Source organism: Labrus mixtus, chromosome 21 (genome assembly GCF_963584025.1).
Source record: "Labrus mixtus chromosome 21, fLabMix1.1, whole genome shotgun sequence".
Taxonomy (NCBI): domain Eukaryota; kingdom Metazoa; phylum Chordata; class Actinopteri; order Labriformes; family Labridae; genus Labrus; species Labrus mixtus.
In genome coordinates this window covers 6,159,949-6,179,319 of record NC_083632.1, presented here as the reverse complement: position 1 = coordinate 6,179,319, position 19,371 = coordinate 6,159,949, and the positions used below count along the sequence as shown (strand labels likewise).

The window sequence follows — 19,371 nt, the reverse complement described above, 5'->3', positions numbered from 1 at the left end:
GTTGTGGTTTGTGTGTGGTTGGTTGTGTGGACGTTTTCTGCTGCAAACGTCACCTGCGCACCTGGGCATGGTTGGTAATTACAGCCACAGGTAGGTAGAAAGGGGACACACAGGTGAATGGGGATAGGGAATTAGTGGAAGCCACACAGTTTTTCAACCATAGGTGTGTGAAGATGTTGTCTGGCGCGTTTAGACTTTATCTATGTTTATGAGCTAGTTTCGTCTGATGCAGAATAGGCCTACACCCGTCTTTTTAAGATTGTTGATAAATATAATTAACGGCGGACATTCCCTTTTTTACCCACCATGAGTTGGAAATGACTTAAAATTCCCTCCAGTGGCACTTTTTGTTGTTAGATTGCCACTACAGACAGTGTCTTTGAAGTAATTTGTTTAACTTAGTACTGAAAGTCTTACAGATTTGAACCTAAAGTTAATTTTTTTTCTTTATTGCATTGCTATTGAACAAACATTGCATACCAAAAGTAGAGAAAAAACGACCACTGACAATCATGACTGCAATCACAGTCACCAAAGAATGAATCTTTGGATTTACAAAATAATTCAGTTGTTGACAAAAAAAAGACCGACAAGACCTGAATTACTAGTTACCATGGAAACATCAATATAAACTCTAGCTAGCTAACAGCTGCCTGTCAAAGCTGTAAACCCCTAGACTTATATTAAGCAGTTAAACCGAGCCCAAAACACAGCACATGACAGAGGTAGCTTAGTTCCAGCTCATCAGATTACTTACTGTGTTAATGAAGCTCCTTCAATTCCTTTTAGACGTCCTCCTCGTCGTCCACGTTATTCTCCGTGTGCGGCGTCCGTCCTGAAGTCTCCACCATGTCGCCGATTAGCATCCTGGTGGCTACAGTTAGCAGTCTGCGCACACCGTATATCATTAACTTTCTTTCGTCTCTTATGATAATTAAATCAACGGAGTCTGTTATTCGATCATTGGGAAGACTTTATATTCTCCGCCAAATCGATTCGTCAATTGTTTTAAACTCTGAAACTATAAACTGTAAGAGTTAAGTATGTCGGGGAAGTCACTGCGCTCAATTAGACTCAATTACAACCGACCAATCAAATCACACGAACAGTAACGGTCACGATCTATTACGTCATTGGAGACGTTTTATGCACAATCGGAAAAAATGGTTTCATAATTGAATCTACCGGAGGAAAAAAAGGCTTCTTAAAAAATATACAATTTACAGATAAGATAAGATAAGATATACTTTATTCATCCCAGGAGGGAAATTTAGGTGTTCCAGCAGCCAGCATACATACAAACACACAACACAACACATATATACAAACACACAACACAACACATATATATACAAACACACAACACAACACATATATACATACAAACACACAACACAACACATATATACATACAAACACATATATACATACAAACACACAACACAACACATATATACATACAAACACACAACACAACACATATATATACAAACACACAACACAACACATATATACATACAAACACACAACACATATATACATACAAACACACAACACAACACATATATACATACAAACACACAACACAACATATATATATACAAACACACAACACAACACATATATACATACAAACACACAACACAACATATATATATACAAACACACAACACAACACATATATACAAACACACAACACAACACATATACATACAAACACACAACACATATATACATACAAACACACAACACAACACATATATACATACAAACACACAACACATATATACATACAAACACACAACACAACATATATATATACAAACACACAACACAGCACATATATACATACAAACACACAACACAACACATATATACATACAAACACACAACACAATACATATATACATACAAACACACAACACATATATACATACATATCCCACCCATACAAAAAACATGAGCCCACAATACATAGCCAGGGTAAAAAAGTGGTATGGATGGTCCATGTGTATAAGTAGCTGTTACTCATAGATAACAGTACAAAATACTAGCTCTTCCGGTGCATAGTATGATAGATAAATAAAGAATTATTATAAAAAAAGCAGTCAAGTGTGCAAATATACAGGTGCAAAATACAGTTTGATATACGCAGCTCAGGCTAAAGTTTAAAAGTTTAAATGTCTTCTGTCCTTACTTAAAGGGGAGTCGTTATAACGTGCAATTGCAGTAGGTAAAAAAGTATTTTTAAATCTGTCCCACTAAAAACACTCTTTTGTTCACACACGAGATTGTGTAAGGGATTCATGTTATTGTCCATAATGTTCAACAGTTTCTGTATCATCCTTCTCCCCATCACCACCTCCAGGGGCTCCACAGCGAGTCCCCAGCACAGAGCCAGCCCTCCTTATCAGCTTGTTAAGCTTTTTAGAGTCACAAGCCCCGATGCTGCTGCTGCCCCAACATACGGCTGCAAAGAAAATGGCACTTGCCACAACAGTCTGATAAAACATGGACAACATTTTGCTACACACATTAAAAGACCTAAGCTTCCTCAAGAAGTAGAGTCTGCTCTGACCCTTCTTGTAGACGGCCTCTGTGTGGTGCTTCCAGTCCAGTTTATTGTTCATGTGCACCCCCAAGTATTTGGGTCAAATGTGTTAGACCACCTGTCATAAAAATGAGAAAACATACATATTTTAGAAATCTTTCAAAAACTTGTTGAAAACTAAAAATGTTATTGTTATTTATTTGGAAAATAACAAACTGAAAAAAACTAAATAGTCCTTTTTCACACATAATAACAAAAAAAAACTGTATATTATGGTCTCCTTTGGACTTGATAACAGCTTGCATTCTTGCTGGCATTGTGTTGATTTCCAAATAGTTTCTAGCTGTTCCTACAGACTTATGTTTATCAATATAAGCCAGAGTGGTGTCTCATTATTAAGTATAAAAAGTAGTTTAAATATCAAATATTTAGGTATTTCGATTATAAATGTAAAATGAGCTAGTGACTGTCTTGGCCAGGAAAAGAGATTTCTTTCATGGTTAAATATACGTAGGTAAAATAAAAATTTACTGGAGCGGGCTCAGCCTTTTTGAGAATGTATAGTTTGGGGTTTGCTACGACACAAAAAAAAGGTGTTGTAGTAATTCATATTTGAAATGTGTTAAGATTCCTCCGACGCTGCAGGTGGCGCTGTTTGCTCCACCGTCACGTCGCTGTCGCTCAATCAGTGACGTGGATTTTCATTGAGCAGTCAGAGCTTCCAAAATAACTGATTTACTAACGTGTCCGGGCTCTTCCACTAACTTTCTTCATATTTAGAAGTCGGGCTACTTAGTTTCTTTTCTTCCCACGTCACCTTTGAACACAAATTGTGTCACAGCCTTAATAACAGGTGAGCAGATGATGAAAAACGTTGACATTAGAGGTGTTTTTTTTTTTATGTCTGTGCATGACTAAAGTCTACTCTGTTTAACTGTTAAAACTTCTTAAATCGTTTCAGTGTTTTGTTTTGCAGACGAACTATTCTGAGTTTTCACGCAGACTCCAGGATGAGTAAAAACAGCAAAGTTTTGAACCTGAAGGATAAAATCAGTGGTAATGAAATGGACCTGAGTCTGTGTAACCTCACTGAGGTGCCAGTCAGAGAGCTGGTGAGTCACTTCATCCTTACATCTCTCAGTTTACTTTAAAAATGTGGTGACATTTTACATTTGTATTAATTCACTGGCACTTCAAATATCACGCTGAAATGTTAAGATTGCAAATGTTAATTCAGTTTTTTAATAGAGCTACCTAATAAAGTGACCCATGCTATTTTCTGTCTTGTCCCTAAAGGCTTTTTTCACTAAAGCAACAGTGTTGGACCTGTCTTGCAACAACATTACCTCCCTCCCTGTGAGTACAAAAACAATCACAACATGTTCCCCCTTAACTCTCTGGGTAATTGAAAGTGTCCAGAAAAAAACAAACTAAAGAAAAGGTTTGACACCATTGTGGTTTTTTTGAAGATTTTATTTCTTCATCACAAACCTTTAGGCTTTAGGTTGATAGATAATGGCTTAAATTCACTAAATATCTAAGTTAAAGAAAGTAAGAATCTGAAAGAAGAAGTTTGTATCTTATATTTGAGAAAGACAAAGAGTAATAGGTTTGACAGTTAAAGTATCTACTTACTCTTGCTCCATTGGAAAGCACTGTAAACCATCTTAATGTAGCTGCAAACTGAAAAATGAGAGAACAAGGATATTTTATTTCCAAGGGTGTGTCTTCCTGGCAAATTAAAACGTTCTGTTATTTAAACCTAAACACCTAACAAAAGTGAATCCAAGGGTTTCATTTCCATTCGTCCCTTTTTGATCTTTTCCTTATATGTTTTTTATTTTGTAAATGTGGGGTTTGTAAATGTTAAAAATTGAATAGTCTCTTAAATGATGATACTGATGTTATGTATTTACTCTCTAAATTTCTTTCTTTTACTTTAGACTTTAACCTTCCGCCACAGATTTTCAAACATTTTTTGCCGTTTTTAACAAACAAAAATACACATACTACATTTTTGTTTCACTTGCTCTGTTTCTTAAATATAGCCCGAGTTCTGCAACCTGACCCACCTGGTGAAGGTGGATCTGAGTAAAAACCAGCTGACCTGTTTGCCAGATGACCTGGGGAACCTGACCAACCTTCAGCATCTGGATCTGTACAACAACAAGCTGACAGTCCTGCCTGTCAGCTTCTCTCAGCTCAGGGTGGGTACCAGACACAAGCTCTGTTTGCTCACTTGATATTTACATTTACAGATTCTGGTCACATAATGTGTGTTGTTTGGAGGGTTACTTTCTGAAGCTCCTTTTGGGTAATTACACTTCAGTTAAGAATAAAGCTGTTCTAAAAGTCAATGTGATACAGACGTTTGGTGGTGAGTGAGGAGGTTATCTTATCTTTGACTTCTGCCAGTTCATTACCAGATGTCCCGCCCCTTATTTATGTATTTTTAAATTGAAAGTCAGTTTACTTTACCTGTCTGTTTAAAAAAAGGGATAGTCTCAAGAAGGCAGTGTGTTGGGGCATAGGATGGCCGAACAGAATGAAACTTGTTTAAATCTATATTAATAAATTGGCAACAATTAATCTGAGGGTAGCACATACTGTAGCTAGCCTGAGCTTCATCTGAGTGCATGAAAATGTTTTAAAAGCAGGACCATTATACGCAGACCTCCATTCAACAGGTAACATGAAACGCTGACTGAGAAAGCCTTGCTTGCTTACATAAAAAAAACGTTTCTTATTTAGTGCGATAACTTCAGACTTTTGTAATGTAATTTTCTGTTTTTTGTTTTTTTTCTGTTTTCTGTAGTTTTACCTTTATTGTTGTTATCTTTATGGTTTGTGTGTAATGTTGCGATGTCCGTTAGTCTGTCCTTACTGTGCTGTTCTTTATGTTTTTAACTATTGTAAAGTGTCTTTGAGTTTTTAAAAGCGCTTATAAATAAAATGTATTATTATTATTATTATGTGTTAATTGCACAGTCCTACTTTACAGTTCTGCATGCATGAGGGTGGTATCGATCTTGATATGAAACTCTGTAAGATAGTGAAAAGTACACTTTTCAAAATATTGAACTATCTATTAATTGGTTAATACTTTGCATTAACTTAAAGTAGTAGAAGTCGTTTGAAGTAGTTCAGTACAGATTTTATTTTTCACCCCGACTATCCAGATTCTTTTTCCGACCAGCCGCCTGTAGTAACATTTCTGGAAGATGTCAGGGTGAGCCGTTGTGTTAACACAGCAGGATTCAGGATAATCCACATTTAGACGGTGTGATGATGATCATATCCTTCAAGTGTCTTGGGATTGGTGCAACTTTGTGCACATATTAAAGCTGCATTATTATGTTTTCTTCCCGCCAGTATGTTCTTCTCTGCACCGTCATTTATACTTTGGAAACTTCCAATCACACACTGCATTGATAAAAAAAAAAAAAGGCAAAAACTGTCAACAAAGCAGGTTTTTTATGTCATGCCTTACCTTCTAAGACTCCCTGCCTCCTGTCTGACATGGAGTACTTTGTGAACAGGCAGCACTGGATGATTTCAAGCACAGGCTGTCTGAAATTCTCTAAGACATTTTCCGGAGTACATGTGTGAAAGCGGCGTTGGCTGATGAGTGATGTGACTCCTCTGGCTCTGTTTTTCTGTCTGACAGTATTTACTCAACTTGTTTACTGCGCGTGTTTGTTTCTCAGAGTCTGAAGTGGTTGGATCTGAAGGATAACCCGCTGGAGCCCGACTTGGCCAAAGCAGCTGGAGACTGTCTGGATGAGAAACAGTGCAAGCAGTGTTCCTCAAAGGTGAGAGGAAGAAGAGCAAAACAAAAAAAGAGTTAGATCAGAGGTGGGGGTCTACAGAATCTGTCACTGAAGGGTTTTTTTTACTTCCAGGTTCTGCAGCACATGAGAGGTCTCCAGGAAGAGGTTGATCGCGCACGAGAGAAACGCCTTTTAAGGGAAAAGGGTAGCACTTCCTTAAAGAGCTTCAAATCATTAAAAAAGACTCTTTAATTACGTTTATGAACTGCATTTTGTTCAGTAGGGCTATATCAAGCCTCTTCGATACCTTTTTGGTTGAGGACCCAAAATGTTTGTGTTGCACAAAGAAAAGAAGACAATCACTGTACTTTAACCTAGCATTGAATGTTCTAGATAAGCTAGTTTACCTTCTATCTTTAAAGTCTTACGGCACTGTTATCTGCTGAGGATTAGAAGAAGAAATTGATTTTCATTTCTGCAGAAAAGAAGAAACAACCTTTGTGAAACACTGTAACGTTAATGACCTTTTTATAAACTAATGCTACAGTTATCTGTCTGACTGCATTCAATCTAAACACACCGATTCCTCATTTAGAGCTGGAGAGGAAGAAGGAGGTGAAGCAGAGGGAGCGAGAGGCCAGAGAGAAGGAGGCTCGTAAACGGGAGAAGGCGGAGGAGAAGGAGAAGAGGAGGAAAGAATACAACGCTCAGATGGCGGCCACGGCTGCGCGGGAACAACAGAAGAAGAAGAATGAGGAGAAGAAGAAAAAGAACGGGCAGACAGCAGGTGCGAAGTTCTTGACCTTTCTGCACCTCTTAAAGGGATATTTAAAGTTTTTGTTACAACGAGGACCGACGGCCGACAATCTCCTTGGTGTGTCGGGGCCTTTAAAGGTCACATATTAACTTTTGTTTCAACCAGTTTAAATAAGTCTCAGAGCTCCCCAAAACATATCTGTGAAGTTTCTTGTTATAAATCTTCTCTGGTCCTGTACTTCATAATGCCTATAAACCCCTTTATTTCATCCCTGCTCAGAACAGGCTGTTTCTGTGTCTGTAGCTTTAAATACAAATGAGCTGTGTCTGGCCACGCCCCCCCCCCCCCCCCCCCCCCCCCGGATGCTGATGTGGCTCGGGCTTTCTCGCTCCATGCCTGATTGTATACGTTTAGAAGTCAGACTGAGAGGACAGAACAAACACCTAGCTGTGGGAGTGTCACCCACCTGGGGGAGGGGTCACTGCCCTTTGTGATGTCATGAAGGTAAAATCTCCAAACGGCCTGTTTGAGCTCACATTTTCTGAAAAGTGGAGCAGGTAAAAGACAGAGAGGATGGACTTTTCTCATAATTGGGGCTTTGGCAGACAGACAAGGGACACATATAAGCGTTTCAACAACATGGTAAAGTGTATTTCGTTTAATACAAAAAAGAATCCAAAACCAGAATGTTAAAATCCAGCGGATCTGACTGATGCGTGCTGCAGATGTTCAGTCAGTTGATGAGTTAACATCTTGCTCATTGTTATTTAAAATTTGATCAACAGTAGCCAAAAATATATAAATAATAGAAGAAGTGGGTTTCCTGGCAGAATATTGAGCATTTTGTTTTCGACAACAAAATGTTGCTTTTAGCAGCTGTGGAGACATGTGTTTAACTAACCTACTTTTGTCTTAATAAGTCACTGAGGGGTGAATCTTGGAATTTGTTTGGACGAATTCCTCAGCCAAGTAACCAAACCAATGTCCAGTGCGTATAATCCATTTTGATCCGGTGATCATTTTATTGAATTTTTTTTTACAGAGTTCCAACAATCCAATAACATAAAGCAAAAAAAAAAACGTGTAAAACTGACCTGACCTGGAGCCTTGGCTTTGTGCAAGCATTTCTGCTCCTACAGGTGCGGGGCAGGTGTTGAACTGTTGATAATCAAGGAGCTATTTTGTGTACATTCTCTGCGAAGGTTAAACCAGAAGAATTTGTCTTTTTTGGAGTCGTTCTAATGTCGCCTTCTCTCTCTTTATCCCAGCGGATAAAAAGGTTGTCGAATCGGCGCCTAAACCTCGACGTTCTCTCATTGGCCTGATGTTCAAGCTCCTCCTCCTGCTGCTCCTGGGATTGGCAGGGGTCGCTGCCGCATGCCGACTGACCGACCTGCAGAAGGAAGCCGTGTGTGTACCTGTCAATGCCGCCGTGGATGACGGCCTGTCCTGGGCCAGAGAGCAGGAGGTTGTGGTCAGACAGCTGGTGTCAAATCTGTCCTCTGCAGCAAAGGAGTTTCTTGAATCCACGCAAGCGTCTAAGAATTAAAGCTATCGTCTGTCTCCATCAGCTTCAGGAGCTGCAGGTTTCCTCTCTAACCTGTGAATACTGGGATTTCCTTTTAATATGCTGAAATCATGAATCTCATTGAGACGGGCATTCCTGCATCCCCTCGCCCTGTTTGTGGTGCTGGGAGGTGGAGTCTGTGCAGAGAAACAAAGGGGGGTGGACAGAAGTGTTAAAATCATAAATTCCTATGGAATTGTTGTCGCTCTTGTACCCTCTTTGTACTACAGCCTGTTTTTTTTTTTTTTTTTAAACATAAACTCGTCTTAAATGCCTCCCTGTTTGACCATGTGTTGCACTCGGATCTCCACCCTGAGCTGGGGTGTGTTTCCGTGCATCGCATGGGAGCTCGGGGAATATTTAAGCGATTTGAAGTGAAATGTACGCTGGCCCTGTCTGTGCTGCTGCTCTGGAGTTTTGAATCACCTGTTAACTGCCAGCGAGAGTCATGCATCAGCCTGTGACAGACGTGGCGGTCTGAGCACGTGCGGTGAAGGCTGCGTGAATGTAGAGCTCACTCGTCTGTGAACTTCTCCTTTACACTCTTACATCAGTCATACCAGCTACATCTCACAGCTATTCAACACCGTCAACCATCCACCGCACGCCAACTGGGACGTGAAATATCAATATCTTATATCACAAATAAGACTGTAATATAGAACATACAGAAACCTCTAATCAGACATGCATCCATACTCTTTATTTTCTCCCTGTGATAACGAGTCATTCCTGGTTGTTTTCTCGAGATCTCGACTTGTTGTTCTCGTTACCTCGCGATAAGAAAGATTGTTTTCCCGTTTACATTAATTCATTTCATATCCAGGTCACACAGCTTGTTTTTCTGGTGACAAAAGGGATCATTTTCTGACCATGTTAAAGAATGAAACGATAAACTGGTCATTGTGATAATCCAGACCGCCAGGTTAAATTAAGACCGTTTCTCTGTTCTGTCCTTTTTTGCGATCCTGGGGACACGAGAGAAGTCGAGATCTCGAGACAAAACAACTGGAAGTGACTCGTCAGAAATCAAATACAGGCATGTCTGCTTAGGGCTTTTTTCAGACTTCAGGCTAACAACTAAGAAGAAGTTGCTGCACAGATATGCCAAAGAAATTTATTCATCATTTAATTCCTGATTAATCGATTCCCATATATAGGTGCTAATTACTCCTCTGCCCATTGGCTAACCATTAACCGACCTTCAGCTCCTGTTTATGTTAACAAAAAAAAAAGGCAAAGAAATGACATTCGATTTTATTTAAATTAAAGAATTTATGTATTTATTGTCCTTAAAAAAACAACTGGAATCACTCGGGCTCTCTAGTACATCATTGCACACACTGTAACAAAGGACCATACTGGTAATCTGATGTGTCCACTCCACTATTCATCCTGTCTACATTCCAAGTTTACACCCATTTCACATCTCATTCTGTTGGGCTTCAGACCGTCCGATTTGAGGTGACTTTCCCTCCACTCATTGCTTTCTATTATTTCTGCAACATAACCAGAATCCTCTCGACGCTGAAGATGTAGAAACAGTCAATGTGGTTTTTTTTAATGAGATGATACAATCGCAGATCTCAGCTTAAATGTTCACTTAAATGCCATTAATGCAGAAATGATTCAACACAAGTATATCGTGGACTGTGATGAATGGATGGATTGTTTGGTCTGTCTGCAAGATAAGAACAGTTTACAAACACAGCAGTTCACTTAACTATCCTATAAATGCTTTTATTTTATGTTTTTTTTTCAGATACTACATATAAAGACAGCGGTATGGTCCTTCTGAGTGTAACAGTTGCAGCTGTAAAATCCACTATAGCTTTGAATCCCTAAATTATCCCGTGTTGTCAAACTGGCCGCCCAGAGTCTACAATACTTCATGTGACTGAAGTCATAGAAAGGCAGACGCTTTATTTGAAGATTCCTCCAGTTTAACGTGCTTTTTGAGATGCAACCGTTTCTTCTTTTGTTCGGGGTTTCTGTGTACAAAAAGCTGCCTTTGCTGCTGTGGTTCTTGTACAGCTCTGTTCATTCTCAAACACTGTCAGCGTCAATAAACGGCTATGCACTTCAAGATGTGTTTTCACTTTTTGTATTATATTAATCGCTATGATAATATCCTTGATTTGTATTTCATTTGTCGTCACAAAGGGCTTCACAGACAGCTTGGAAAACATTACACAACAAGTTTTAAAAAAAAGCATGATCACATTAGAGTCAGAGAAAAACTTAATTAAATAGATTCACAGATATAAAAGTCTTTTAACTTCACTTTATACTTTTATTCCAGACCCATTGGTCAGTAGCAAATTCAAAAAGCAGTTATACAACAAAAATTAAATCAATCATGTTCTCAGTAGATAATGTCTTAATGGGAGAGGAAGGAAGCCGCACCCTGAGGTTTATGAGGAGACAACAAGCACAATTATAGGCTGTTTTTCTTCCATTCAGGGTCATTCCGCTGGTAAACAAGAATATTATGAGAAATGTAGCAGACTAAAGTGGCAATTAAGAGGAACATGAGACAAACACATCGGTTGTAATGTACAAGAAATGTCTTCAACTCATATTAGGCCTTTGCAGATTCATCCCACCAAATGGAAACTCATTTCTGCACTAGAGGCAACCTTGTTTAACCCGACTGGCACCCTGTTTTTATGTGCTCTGAAATGGGCTGATTACAGTTTTTTTTTTTTTATCACCCGGCAAGTTTTATGAGATAACGAAAAAAACATTTTAACAATAACCCGAACATTAATGACCCTAAGTGAATAACTATGACTGATTGTATGCTTCTGTAAACTAGAAGTGTGCTTTAAGGACATTAGGGCCGGGATGACAGGACATTTTTTGCTGCTTAACTCAGAAAAGATTGAAGTTATTGTGCTTGGTCCTAAAAACCTCGGAGAGACTTTTTCTAATGATACAACTGTCCTTAATGACATCAGCCTGGCACCTAGCACCACTGTTAGGAATCTAGAAGTTCTATTTGATCAAGATATGTGCTTTAACTCACACATAAAATTCAAGGACAGCCTATTTTCACCTTCGTATTATATCGAAAATCAGGCACATCCTGACGCAAAACGGATGTTGCTGTGCACTCGTTTACAAGAACACATGGGGCGACAGTAGCTCAGTGAGTGGGGACTTGGGTTGGGAACCGGAGGGTCGCGGATTCAAGCCCCTGATGCGGACCATAATATGGAATAAAAGTGAAAATAGGATTGTGCGAAACAGGTACCCAAAGTCTTAACCACACAACTTTATGAGGCTCCACAGTTTCCGACCTTTGCGTGCAGAATGATCTCCTTCATATCTGGAAGTCTTTAAATGTGAGTGCAGCTCAAACGGCTCCTCACTGCGACGTCATTTCCTGTCTGTCGCTGCAGGCGCGTCTGTAGTCTCTCTCCGTCGTGCCGGCCGTCTCACCCAGGAGCCTCGCCCGAACTGACTCGTCCACCGTCATCTCCAGGGTCACCTCTTTGAACACCTTACACACGGACACCTGCGGGGCAGACACGAGGACGTCGGGGGTTAGCTTCCCTTTCACACTTAGTCGTCCTTCACGTGGAGGTCATGGGATCTCACTACCTCCTGGAAGTGGAGTCTCTTGAACATGGCGATGCTGATCTCGTTGCCCAGTCCAATTTTCACTTGATACTTTTTCAGCCCGAGCTTGGTGACTCCTGGTGAAAGACAACAACGTGATCGGCAACGCTTGGAAATTGCGATTCAAATTTTTCAACCGAAGCTGTGTCCTGTGCGTCAGCTGTGGTCTAAAGATCAACGTGTTTAAAAGTTGTAATTACAGGGCTTTGCAACCCACAAAACCGTCATTATTTCCACTTCTAATGATGTCAGAGTTTGGATGTTTTAGACCCTTCTTTGCAACTGCAGCATCCTCAAAATCATTCAAAACAATTCAAGTTTTTATTCGCTGTTGCGAGTAACATTTGGGGCGATATCTTCTCTGTCAAAAAACAGATAATACAATCTGCTCACCGTAGCACATCATCATGCGGGTCACCTCTTTCCCGATGCCTTTGCCTCTGTAACTGGGCTCTGAAAAAAACAAGAGACTTAGACAGTGTCAGCATAAGAAAGCGTTGAAACAAAAAAACACATTGTAGTCGGAGAATAGTCGATATAAAAGCATCATGTGCTTATAAAATATGTAAACGCTAGAGAGCCCCGCTCATCACTGTTTGTTGTATGAGGGTAAACTTTGGGTACGCTTTCACCTACGCTTTCACCTACGCTAGTGTGCGTAATCATCCACTTGTCATTTCCAATGTATCTGAGCGTCTGGTGGCTATGCAGGAGGAGGGGCCCAATTTGAAATGTTGTGTTCACAACACTTCCAGCACTTAACTTTACCTGCGATCATGATCTCCAACTCAGCCAAGGTCGGGTCCGAGGGGTCGGTCAGGAAGAGGTTGACATCTCCCACCATGCACTTCTCCTCTTCCGCACTGCTGTCTGCCCACAGCTGCTTGTCCAAGATGATGAAGGTGCACTCTGTTTAAAACAACACATCAGCATTTAAGTTACATGCTGTGTTCTAACCAGTGTTAGCCGATTATTTACAAAGAGGTATGAGAAGATGAGAGAGAGTTAAAAATGCCGTGCTTTAAGAATCAAAGATGAGTTATCCCTTTAAAGCTGAAAAACTGATCAGCTCGCTGATCTGTGACCATTAAGACAGCAGTTAAGAAGCCTGAAGGTGTATTCATTCAACGTCAAAACATCGCAGGTACATGATGAGCCCTTACTGTCATTATCGTCCCTCCAGCTCCTCGCCATGTCGTACTCCTGTTCCAGGGTCAGCGGCTCTGAAGCGGTCAGCTGCTGCAGCTCAGGAGACTTCATCCACTCATGATACCTGATATCAGGGGAGAAAAAGGCCAGAAAATATCTGTCGTTATATTCCTAGTAAAAGCTGGGTGTCATATAATCTTCAGGTTTTAGACCTGTCAACACATTAGCAACAAGATCCACAAAGAAAAGCAGTTTTTCTGGTTCCATATCTCAGTGTATTACCCCTGGTAAAACTGAGGTGTATTAGTATATCAAGTGTATATTTTACTGAGGGGGGAAAGAATCTATCCAGTAGCCCAAAACAGACACAAACATCTGGCTCCAAACGTGAATAGCAAATAAGGGAATTACCTGCTAAGCATGTTGCAAAGAAGTTGCACTTCTTTGCAATTCTCCAGTAAACTTACAGAACATAGCGCAGTGTTTCCCCTAGGTTTACAGCGTTGTGGGGGTGGGGGGACAAGCCGACACAAACACTTGAAGGAATCACTGTGTTACTTCTAATGACAGCTGTCCTTCTCTATCGGAAAGGTATCCTTAAATGACTTCTTTCCCTGATTTCCAACTCTATCCACTATCCTATCTCTACAATATAGGCACAAAAAGACCAAAAATAAATCTTAATATATATATATATATATATAAATAATGGTAGGGGAAACACTGTAGTAGTCTAATGTATCTGCATTCATATCTCCTTTAATCAGTTAAACAAATTAGAAATGAACTTCAGCGTACTCTGAGAAGAGGTACCATTTCAGTTTATAGGTCCCAACTTTAAAGCAGAAAAAGGGCCATATTCAGCCATGAAGGTAAAATAATACTTCAAACTACAATTCCTTCAAAGTTTAGCAAATCATCATCATTTATTTTATTTCAATCCTCGGAAAACACATTTAGAGAGGACAATCATTTTACAAAGGTGCCGAGGATCATACAACAACAGGAGCAACTTTAAATGAATATTAAATTAAACATGTTTTTTTTTTTTTTTTAAAAAGGAGAAGTTCAAATGACGGAGAGGCCGTGCAGTGATGCGCACGTGTCTAAAAGCAGCTGTTTGTAGTTTTCACGACAGACAGCTGTTGACGTTACCTGGGCACGTGCTCTGCAGTATAAGGAACCAACACCACTGAGTTTCCCTCCAGTAAAGAGTTCTCGTTTATCTTCATGGTTAAAAACAGCTATCAAAACAACCCATATAAACAACAGACGGTTTAAAAGGGTCAAATGTTTACGTTCATGTCGTGAACTCCTCACTCACTTCCTCATTTACACGAGTGGTTCAAACTGCAGCTGCGCAGACTGACGGAGAGACGGAGGTCGCCACCTGCTGGATGAAATCAGGAAGTACTGAGGAGCTGGTGAACTTTGCTTTTACGTGGTTTTTCTGAATTTCTTCTGGGTTTTTTTCCCCAATAAATCTTCATGTAAAATGTTTGGATAAAGATATACACAGATGCACATTAAAACATAAATTCGCTTAGCATATATATTTTATTGCATCTGATATTTGCGGTACAGTACCTTCAGGATTGATTTATCAAACAATATCTCTCCGGCTTCTCCCGTTTCAAAAGTTTTTGCCTTGTAAAGACAACTTGGACCAGTCTTTCATATTCATCCACTGTTTTAAATCGAGCTTCAAATCTCTTCATTTGAATATTTCTACTATCAAATTTATAAAATTCATAGAAAAAATAAACTTTTGCATCCCTCCATGGCACTTTCAGTTAACCTCCCAAACCTTTTTTTTAAACAGATGCTAAATTGCTGAGTTGCCATATATTGATCCCACTGCTGGCTGCTCAGTTCTGCATTTTCATCACCAAGGTCACCAACATCAAGGTGTTATTTTAGATCAATTCCACAGCTATTTAATGTGATTTGGCAGAGAAGTATTATATTTGAATACTATTTTCATATTTTATTGTTTCAACATTTTTTTTTTTTGTATATTATTATCCTATGTTTGCATTTTCATGTTAAGTGGCCCTGCCCAGTCCATGCCACAGCTTGATCGCCTCCTGTGGTGTGTTCACCATGTCCATCCAGTGCTGCAGCTGCTGGCCCCTGGCGTACATGAAGGGGCCCAACACCAGCACGCCCAGCAGCACCGGGGGCTCTGGGAGGAAATAAAAAGAGAACAGAGCTGAGCCAGTAAAAAAAAAACTATACTTAAATGTATTCATTTGCATTCGGGTTAAAAATGCTGTGAAATCATAAATAACACTTTTCCTTTACCATGATCATTTGCTGATTTGCAAAATGTAAAAGAAAAACATTATTGATAAATGATAGATCAGGTCTGCTCATTTTAAAAGCTTGAGGGTAAAATAACATTTAAATGAACTTTAGATTTTAGAGCATTCAACCTGGGAATGAAGCACATTTTATTACACCTCGAGTTATGTTAATCTTATACTGTACTTAAGTATATATGAGACACTTAAAAAATGTTTGCAGTGTCTTTATTTACAAGAAATACTTTTAAAAAAGCGTCCATTGTTTGAGGACACTCAGCAGACAGCAGTTCAGATACAACAGAGAAGTCAAACTCATCTCAGGAAAGAAGGATGGACACACACACTGAAGTTAGAACATGTGACATTTGTTGCCTTTGCACAGAGATTATCTCACCCGAGCACACGTTGTTCGGCTCTTGTAGCTCAAACCTGAGACAGGCCTCGTCCACGTGCTGCGATCGGAGTTTAAAAGTCATCCTGTGGTTGAAATTTGGGTTGAAGCCCTTCACCACGCAGCTTCGCTTTATCTTCACTACCTGAGTGTGTATCTGTAAGCTCACCTGGACACACACACCTGGAAAACACACAGCACGGATGCATTACAGAGACTTGCACGACTCAATTTCTCTCATCGTCCGTGAGCTTTTTCACCGCCTGAAGGACCTCGAACCTGCATCTGTGAGCAGCTGCAGCCCGCGGGCCCTCAGGACGACCACGGAGAGGCGCTGCAGAGCTGGACTGTAGCTGAGAGATATCTGCACATCACCCAGCTCTGAACACTGACACATATTAAAGAGGACACGTGATTATTGACATGTTGTTATTTCACATGTGATCTTCCTGTGTGTTACAGTCTGTACCTGAGTTTCGTCCTCTGTCTCCAGGTCTCGCCACAGCACCCTGCCCGCATTACCGAGCTCCCCCTCCAGAGCAAACAGCACCCGGCCAACAGCGTGCCGTTTGCCGTCTTGCTCCACACTCAGCACACACACACTCAGAGTTCCCTGAGGCACACACACTCTGGACACCTGTAGAGGGAAGCAGAAAGATTGTAAGGGGCGTGCAGACACAGTGTTGGAATCTAACCGAATACTTTGATGAGAGTCAGTTAAGCACAAGTTGTTTCTTGCTTCTCACCTGGAAAACAAAGCAGTCGTTGAACTCCGGGTCGGGCCCCGTGCCCCGGGCCTTGGCCTGGCGAGGCCGTCGGTCATCAGGAAGAAGACGGAGCTCCACCAGGGTGACATTGCCGTGGAAGCGTGGAGGGAGATTTCCAAGGCGGAGCAAGGAGACCATGAGCTGCTCACTGCCGTGTCTGTACTCCACAGAGAAGCAGAGTCGAGTGGCCATGCCGGGCGGAGGGGCCACCACCTCGTTCAGGGGGACAGAGTAGAGACCGGCCAGCACCGTCCCCACCGGGTACCATCCTAATGGAAACAAGTTTTCATTCATGTATGTGAATTTCTTGCAATTTACACTTTTGATAAGACATTCATTGACCCCACACGGCCGTCACTGACTATGATGTTCCTCCAGCTCTATTCACACATGTTCCTCCAAGAGGTTTATCTCTACAAGTACAACAACAGCATACTCATCTGAGAGACAAGTTTTGATTTTTGATGGAATGAAAAACAGACACGTCTCTCTCAGCTGTAGCTAATTCAGTAAGAACGAGCTTCATCAGTAGGCTACAAATGCTGTCTTCAAGATACTTGTTGTTTGCACCCGACTCATTCATTTCTCTAAGCACAATGTTTATTATATTCTTGAAAAGCTAAGGCTGACAGGTCCCAGACAAAAAGACAAAATCCTCACAAGATGATGATTCATGCAGCGGGCGTGAACAAAGAAACACCATATTCATAAAATGTGGATGGGAGCCAGTTAGTCCTCATATCAAAAAATTATCATAGAAAATTTCAATGTCGATGATCAGAAATTAATTTAGGACGGTTAACATGAAGGTGGTAAAGACCTACTGCTTACTGACAGTGATCCACGATGGTCTAAAATGCTCCTCCGTACCTCCATCTTCAACTCCTCCCCTTCTTTGTCATCCGTCTTTTTCACGTCAGCTTGGTTTTGTGTCATGAAGCGAGGGGGCAAGGCGAACGGGATCTCATCGGGCCTTTCACACAAAGAGACAAAGGTTATTGATTATGCCTTCTGCATCGAGAAAAACATGTTTACAGGATAAGATCAGCAAAGAGATATGATGAACCACTTTGTCCACAGGGGGCGCCAACATTGACATAAACCAAAATTCCCTGACTGGAGCTGACTTGATTAAAGACACTTTTGGAGTCTTTGGTTATGAAATTACTATTTAAAAAAAAAATATATATACTAATGAACAACCACTGATACTGAGATGTGTTGTTTTTTTTACTAAGTGATTATTTGAGCAGGGGCGGATCTAGGGGGTGGCCATGGCTACCGTAGACATCTGATTGGCCAACCTAAAATCCTAAACAATAATTGGCTAAGTCAAAGAGAATTATTTTGAAAATCAACTTTTTGGGCTGCTAATTGTTTTCTTTGCATTTCAATGCAGCAGATTTAGTTTTGTTAAATGTTGAAGTATGACTTTGGTCAAACATTTTCTTATCGAGTCTTCAAAGAATTAAGCTTAAAAGATTTACATGTTGGTGCTCTGTTATGTATGTTTTAAATAAAACAAATATATACTCATGAATATTCAATCTGTATGGTACTTCAGTATAAGTAGTCGGAGTAAACATGAGTAGTGGAGCAAGGATAAATACCGGTAAATGCTCTTTTTTCTTGGATGTGTTTATGCACAAAAACTTCAGGTTGGCATGAGTAGTAGGTGTCCCAGTTAGGCCAACACCAGTACACATTCAGTCAATAAACTCTGACTTTCATTTCAGCATGCTCAAAAACTATATCTTACTGTATTAATGCTTTAAGAAATGATTTAAGTCTGTTGCAGATTCTGTTGAATATTGTTATATAGAATAAAACAAAATTCTTCAGGTTATTATGTAAAATGAACTTTTCTGAACTACTTGTTGGTACGATACCAGTAAATGAAAATTGAAATTAATCATAAATAAATAAAGATAAGCACTTGGTAGGATTATGTGCATGTTTTTTTTTTTTTTTTTTGCCTGGCACTAACGTGGTCCAGAGGCCCTGAGACACCAAGATCAGGGGAGGAGAGCACGCTGGTACTGCAGGTACAGAAGAGAGCAGCTCCTCGTACTGACTCTGACTCCTCTTATTCCTCCACAGACAATACACCATCAGACCCAGCAGCAGCAGCACCAGGAGACCCACAGACACACCGACAGCCAGGGACACCTGCTCTGAACAAACAAACAAACAAACAAACACATAAACAATGAAAACAAAGTATGTTAGGCATGGAGTCCAACACAGTTCACTGCTTACCTGTCATAGTCATTCAGTTGCACCAACAGAGAGTGACTGTTCTTGTCAACTTTTCTCAGTCTAGCTGAAGCAACGCCTAGTGTTTCGTTTTGAACACTGGAGTGTCTTGTGTTTGAGCTGTTTTGGAAGTGGTGTGAAAAGTGAAGACTGAAAGTATGACACAGGTGGCTGATTCTCACATCCCACTCTGTTATCTTTTTTTTTTTTTTTTTGGAGGGGGTGGCTTAAAG

The 19,371-nt window shown here is 40.3% G+C and overlaps 3 protein-coding genes across 6 annotated transcripts; 1 reads left to right on the top strand and 2 right to left on the bottom strand.

Moving 5' to 3' along the window:
* Positions 1-3,243: 3,243 nt before the first annotated feature.
* Positions 3,244-10,731, top strand: lrrc59 (leucine rich repeat containing 59). 2 transcript variants are annotated; one of them, XM_061027508.1, is made up of 8 exons: positions 3,244-3,404; positions 3,528-3,663; positions 3,848-3,907; positions 4,600-4,758; positions 6,259-6,363; positions 6,454-6,526; positions 6,917-7,108; positions 8,347-10,731. In XM_061027508.1, the coding sequence occupies exons 2-8, from the start codon at positions 3,562-3,564 to the stop codon at positions 8,625-8,627; spliced, it is 972 nt and encodes a 323-aa protein (XP_060883491.1). In that variant the 5' UTR covers positions 3,244-3,404; positions 3,528-3,561; the 3' UTR covers positions 8,628-10,731. The 2 variants fall into 2 exon arrangements, with proteins under 2 accessions (XP_060883491.1, XP_060883490.1); XM_061027507.1 differs by having other exon boundaries at positions 3,513-3,663.
* A 361-nt stretch (positions 10,732-11,092) lies between these two features.
* Positions 11,093-14,789, bottom strand: nat9 (N-acetyltransferase 9 (GCN5-related, putative)). 2 transcript variants are annotated; one of them, XM_061027509.1, is made up of 6 exons: positions 14,574-14,789; positions 13,433-13,542; positions 13,038-13,178; positions 12,663-12,722; positions 12,252-12,346; positions 11,093-12,165 (listed from the first exon to the last, which is right to left on the bottom strand). In XM_061027509.1, the coding sequence occupies exons 1-6, from the start codon at positions 14,648-14,650 to the stop codon at positions 12,016-12,018; spliced, it is 633 nt and encodes a 210-aa protein (XP_060883492.1). In that variant the 5' UTR covers positions 14,651-14,789; the 3' UTR covers positions 11,093-12,015. The 2 variants fall into 2 exon arrangements, with proteins under 2 accessions (XP_060883492.1, XP_060883493.1); XM_061027510.1 differs by having other exon boundaries at positions 14,717-14,752.
* Positions 14,790-14,922: 133 nt separating this feature from the next.
* syt15 (synaptotagmin XV) lies at positions 14,923-19,159 on the bottom strand. Of its 2 annotated transcripts, none has more exons than XM_061027506.1 (8): positions 19,142-19,159; positions 18,870-19,051; positions 17,707-17,855; positions 16,862-17,151; positions 16,585-16,752; positions 16,395-16,503; positions 16,119-16,298; positions 14,923-15,603 (listed from the first exon to the last, which is right to left on the bottom strand). In XM_061027506.1, exons 2-8 carry the CDS (start codon positions 18,992-18,994, stop codon positions 15,464-15,466), a joined length of 1,161 nt encoding a protein of 386 aa, XP_060883489.1. In that variant the 5' UTR covers positions 18,995-19,051; positions 19,142-19,159; the 3' UTR covers positions 14,923-15,463. The 2 variants fall into 2 exon arrangements, with proteins under 2 accessions (XP_060883489.1, XP_060883488.1); XM_061027505.1 differs by having other exon boundaries at positions 18,870-19,056; positions 19,142-19,153.
* Between the last annotated feature and the right edge of the window lie 212 nt (positions 19,160-19,371).

Excerpts from the sequence above, each read along its gene's own strand:
- lrrc59 (XM_061027508.1), top strand. The coding sequence starts at position 3,562 with ATGAGTAAAAACAGCAAAGTTTTGAACCTGAAGGATAAAATCAGTGGT. Across the intron at positions 3,664-3,847 it reads AGGTGCCAGTCAGAGAGCTG|GCTTTTTTCACTAAAGCAAC; the intron begins GTGAGTCACTTC and ends TTGTCCCTAAAG. Across the intron at positions 6,364-6,453 it reads GCAAGCAGTGTTCCTCAAAG|GTTCTGCAGCACATGAGAGG; the intron begins GTGAGAGGAAGA and ends TTTTACTTCCAG.
- nat9 (XM_061027509.1), bottom strand. The coding sequence starts at position 14,650 with ATGAAGATAAACGAGAACTCTTTACTGGAGGGAAACTCAGTGGTGTTG. Across the intron at positions 13,179-13,432 it reads CTGGAGGGACGATAATGACA|AGTGCACCTTCATCATCTTG; the intron begins GTAAGGGCTCAT and ends TGTTTTAAACAG. Across the intron at positions 12,347-12,662 it reads CCGCATGATGATGTGCTACG|GAGTCACCAAGCTCGGGCTG; the intron begins GTGAGCAGATTG and ends GTCTTTCACCAG.
- syt15 (XM_061027505.1), bottom strand. Across the intron at positions 16,504-16,584 it reads AGACAGAGGACGAAACTCAG|TGTTCAGAGCTGGGTGATGT; the intron begins GTACAGACTGTA and ends AATATGTGTCAG. Across the intron at positions 16,299-16,394 it reads GCAGCTGCTCACAGATGCAG|GTGTGTGTGTCCAGGTGAGC; the intron begins GTTCGAGGTCCT and ends TGTGTTTTCCAG.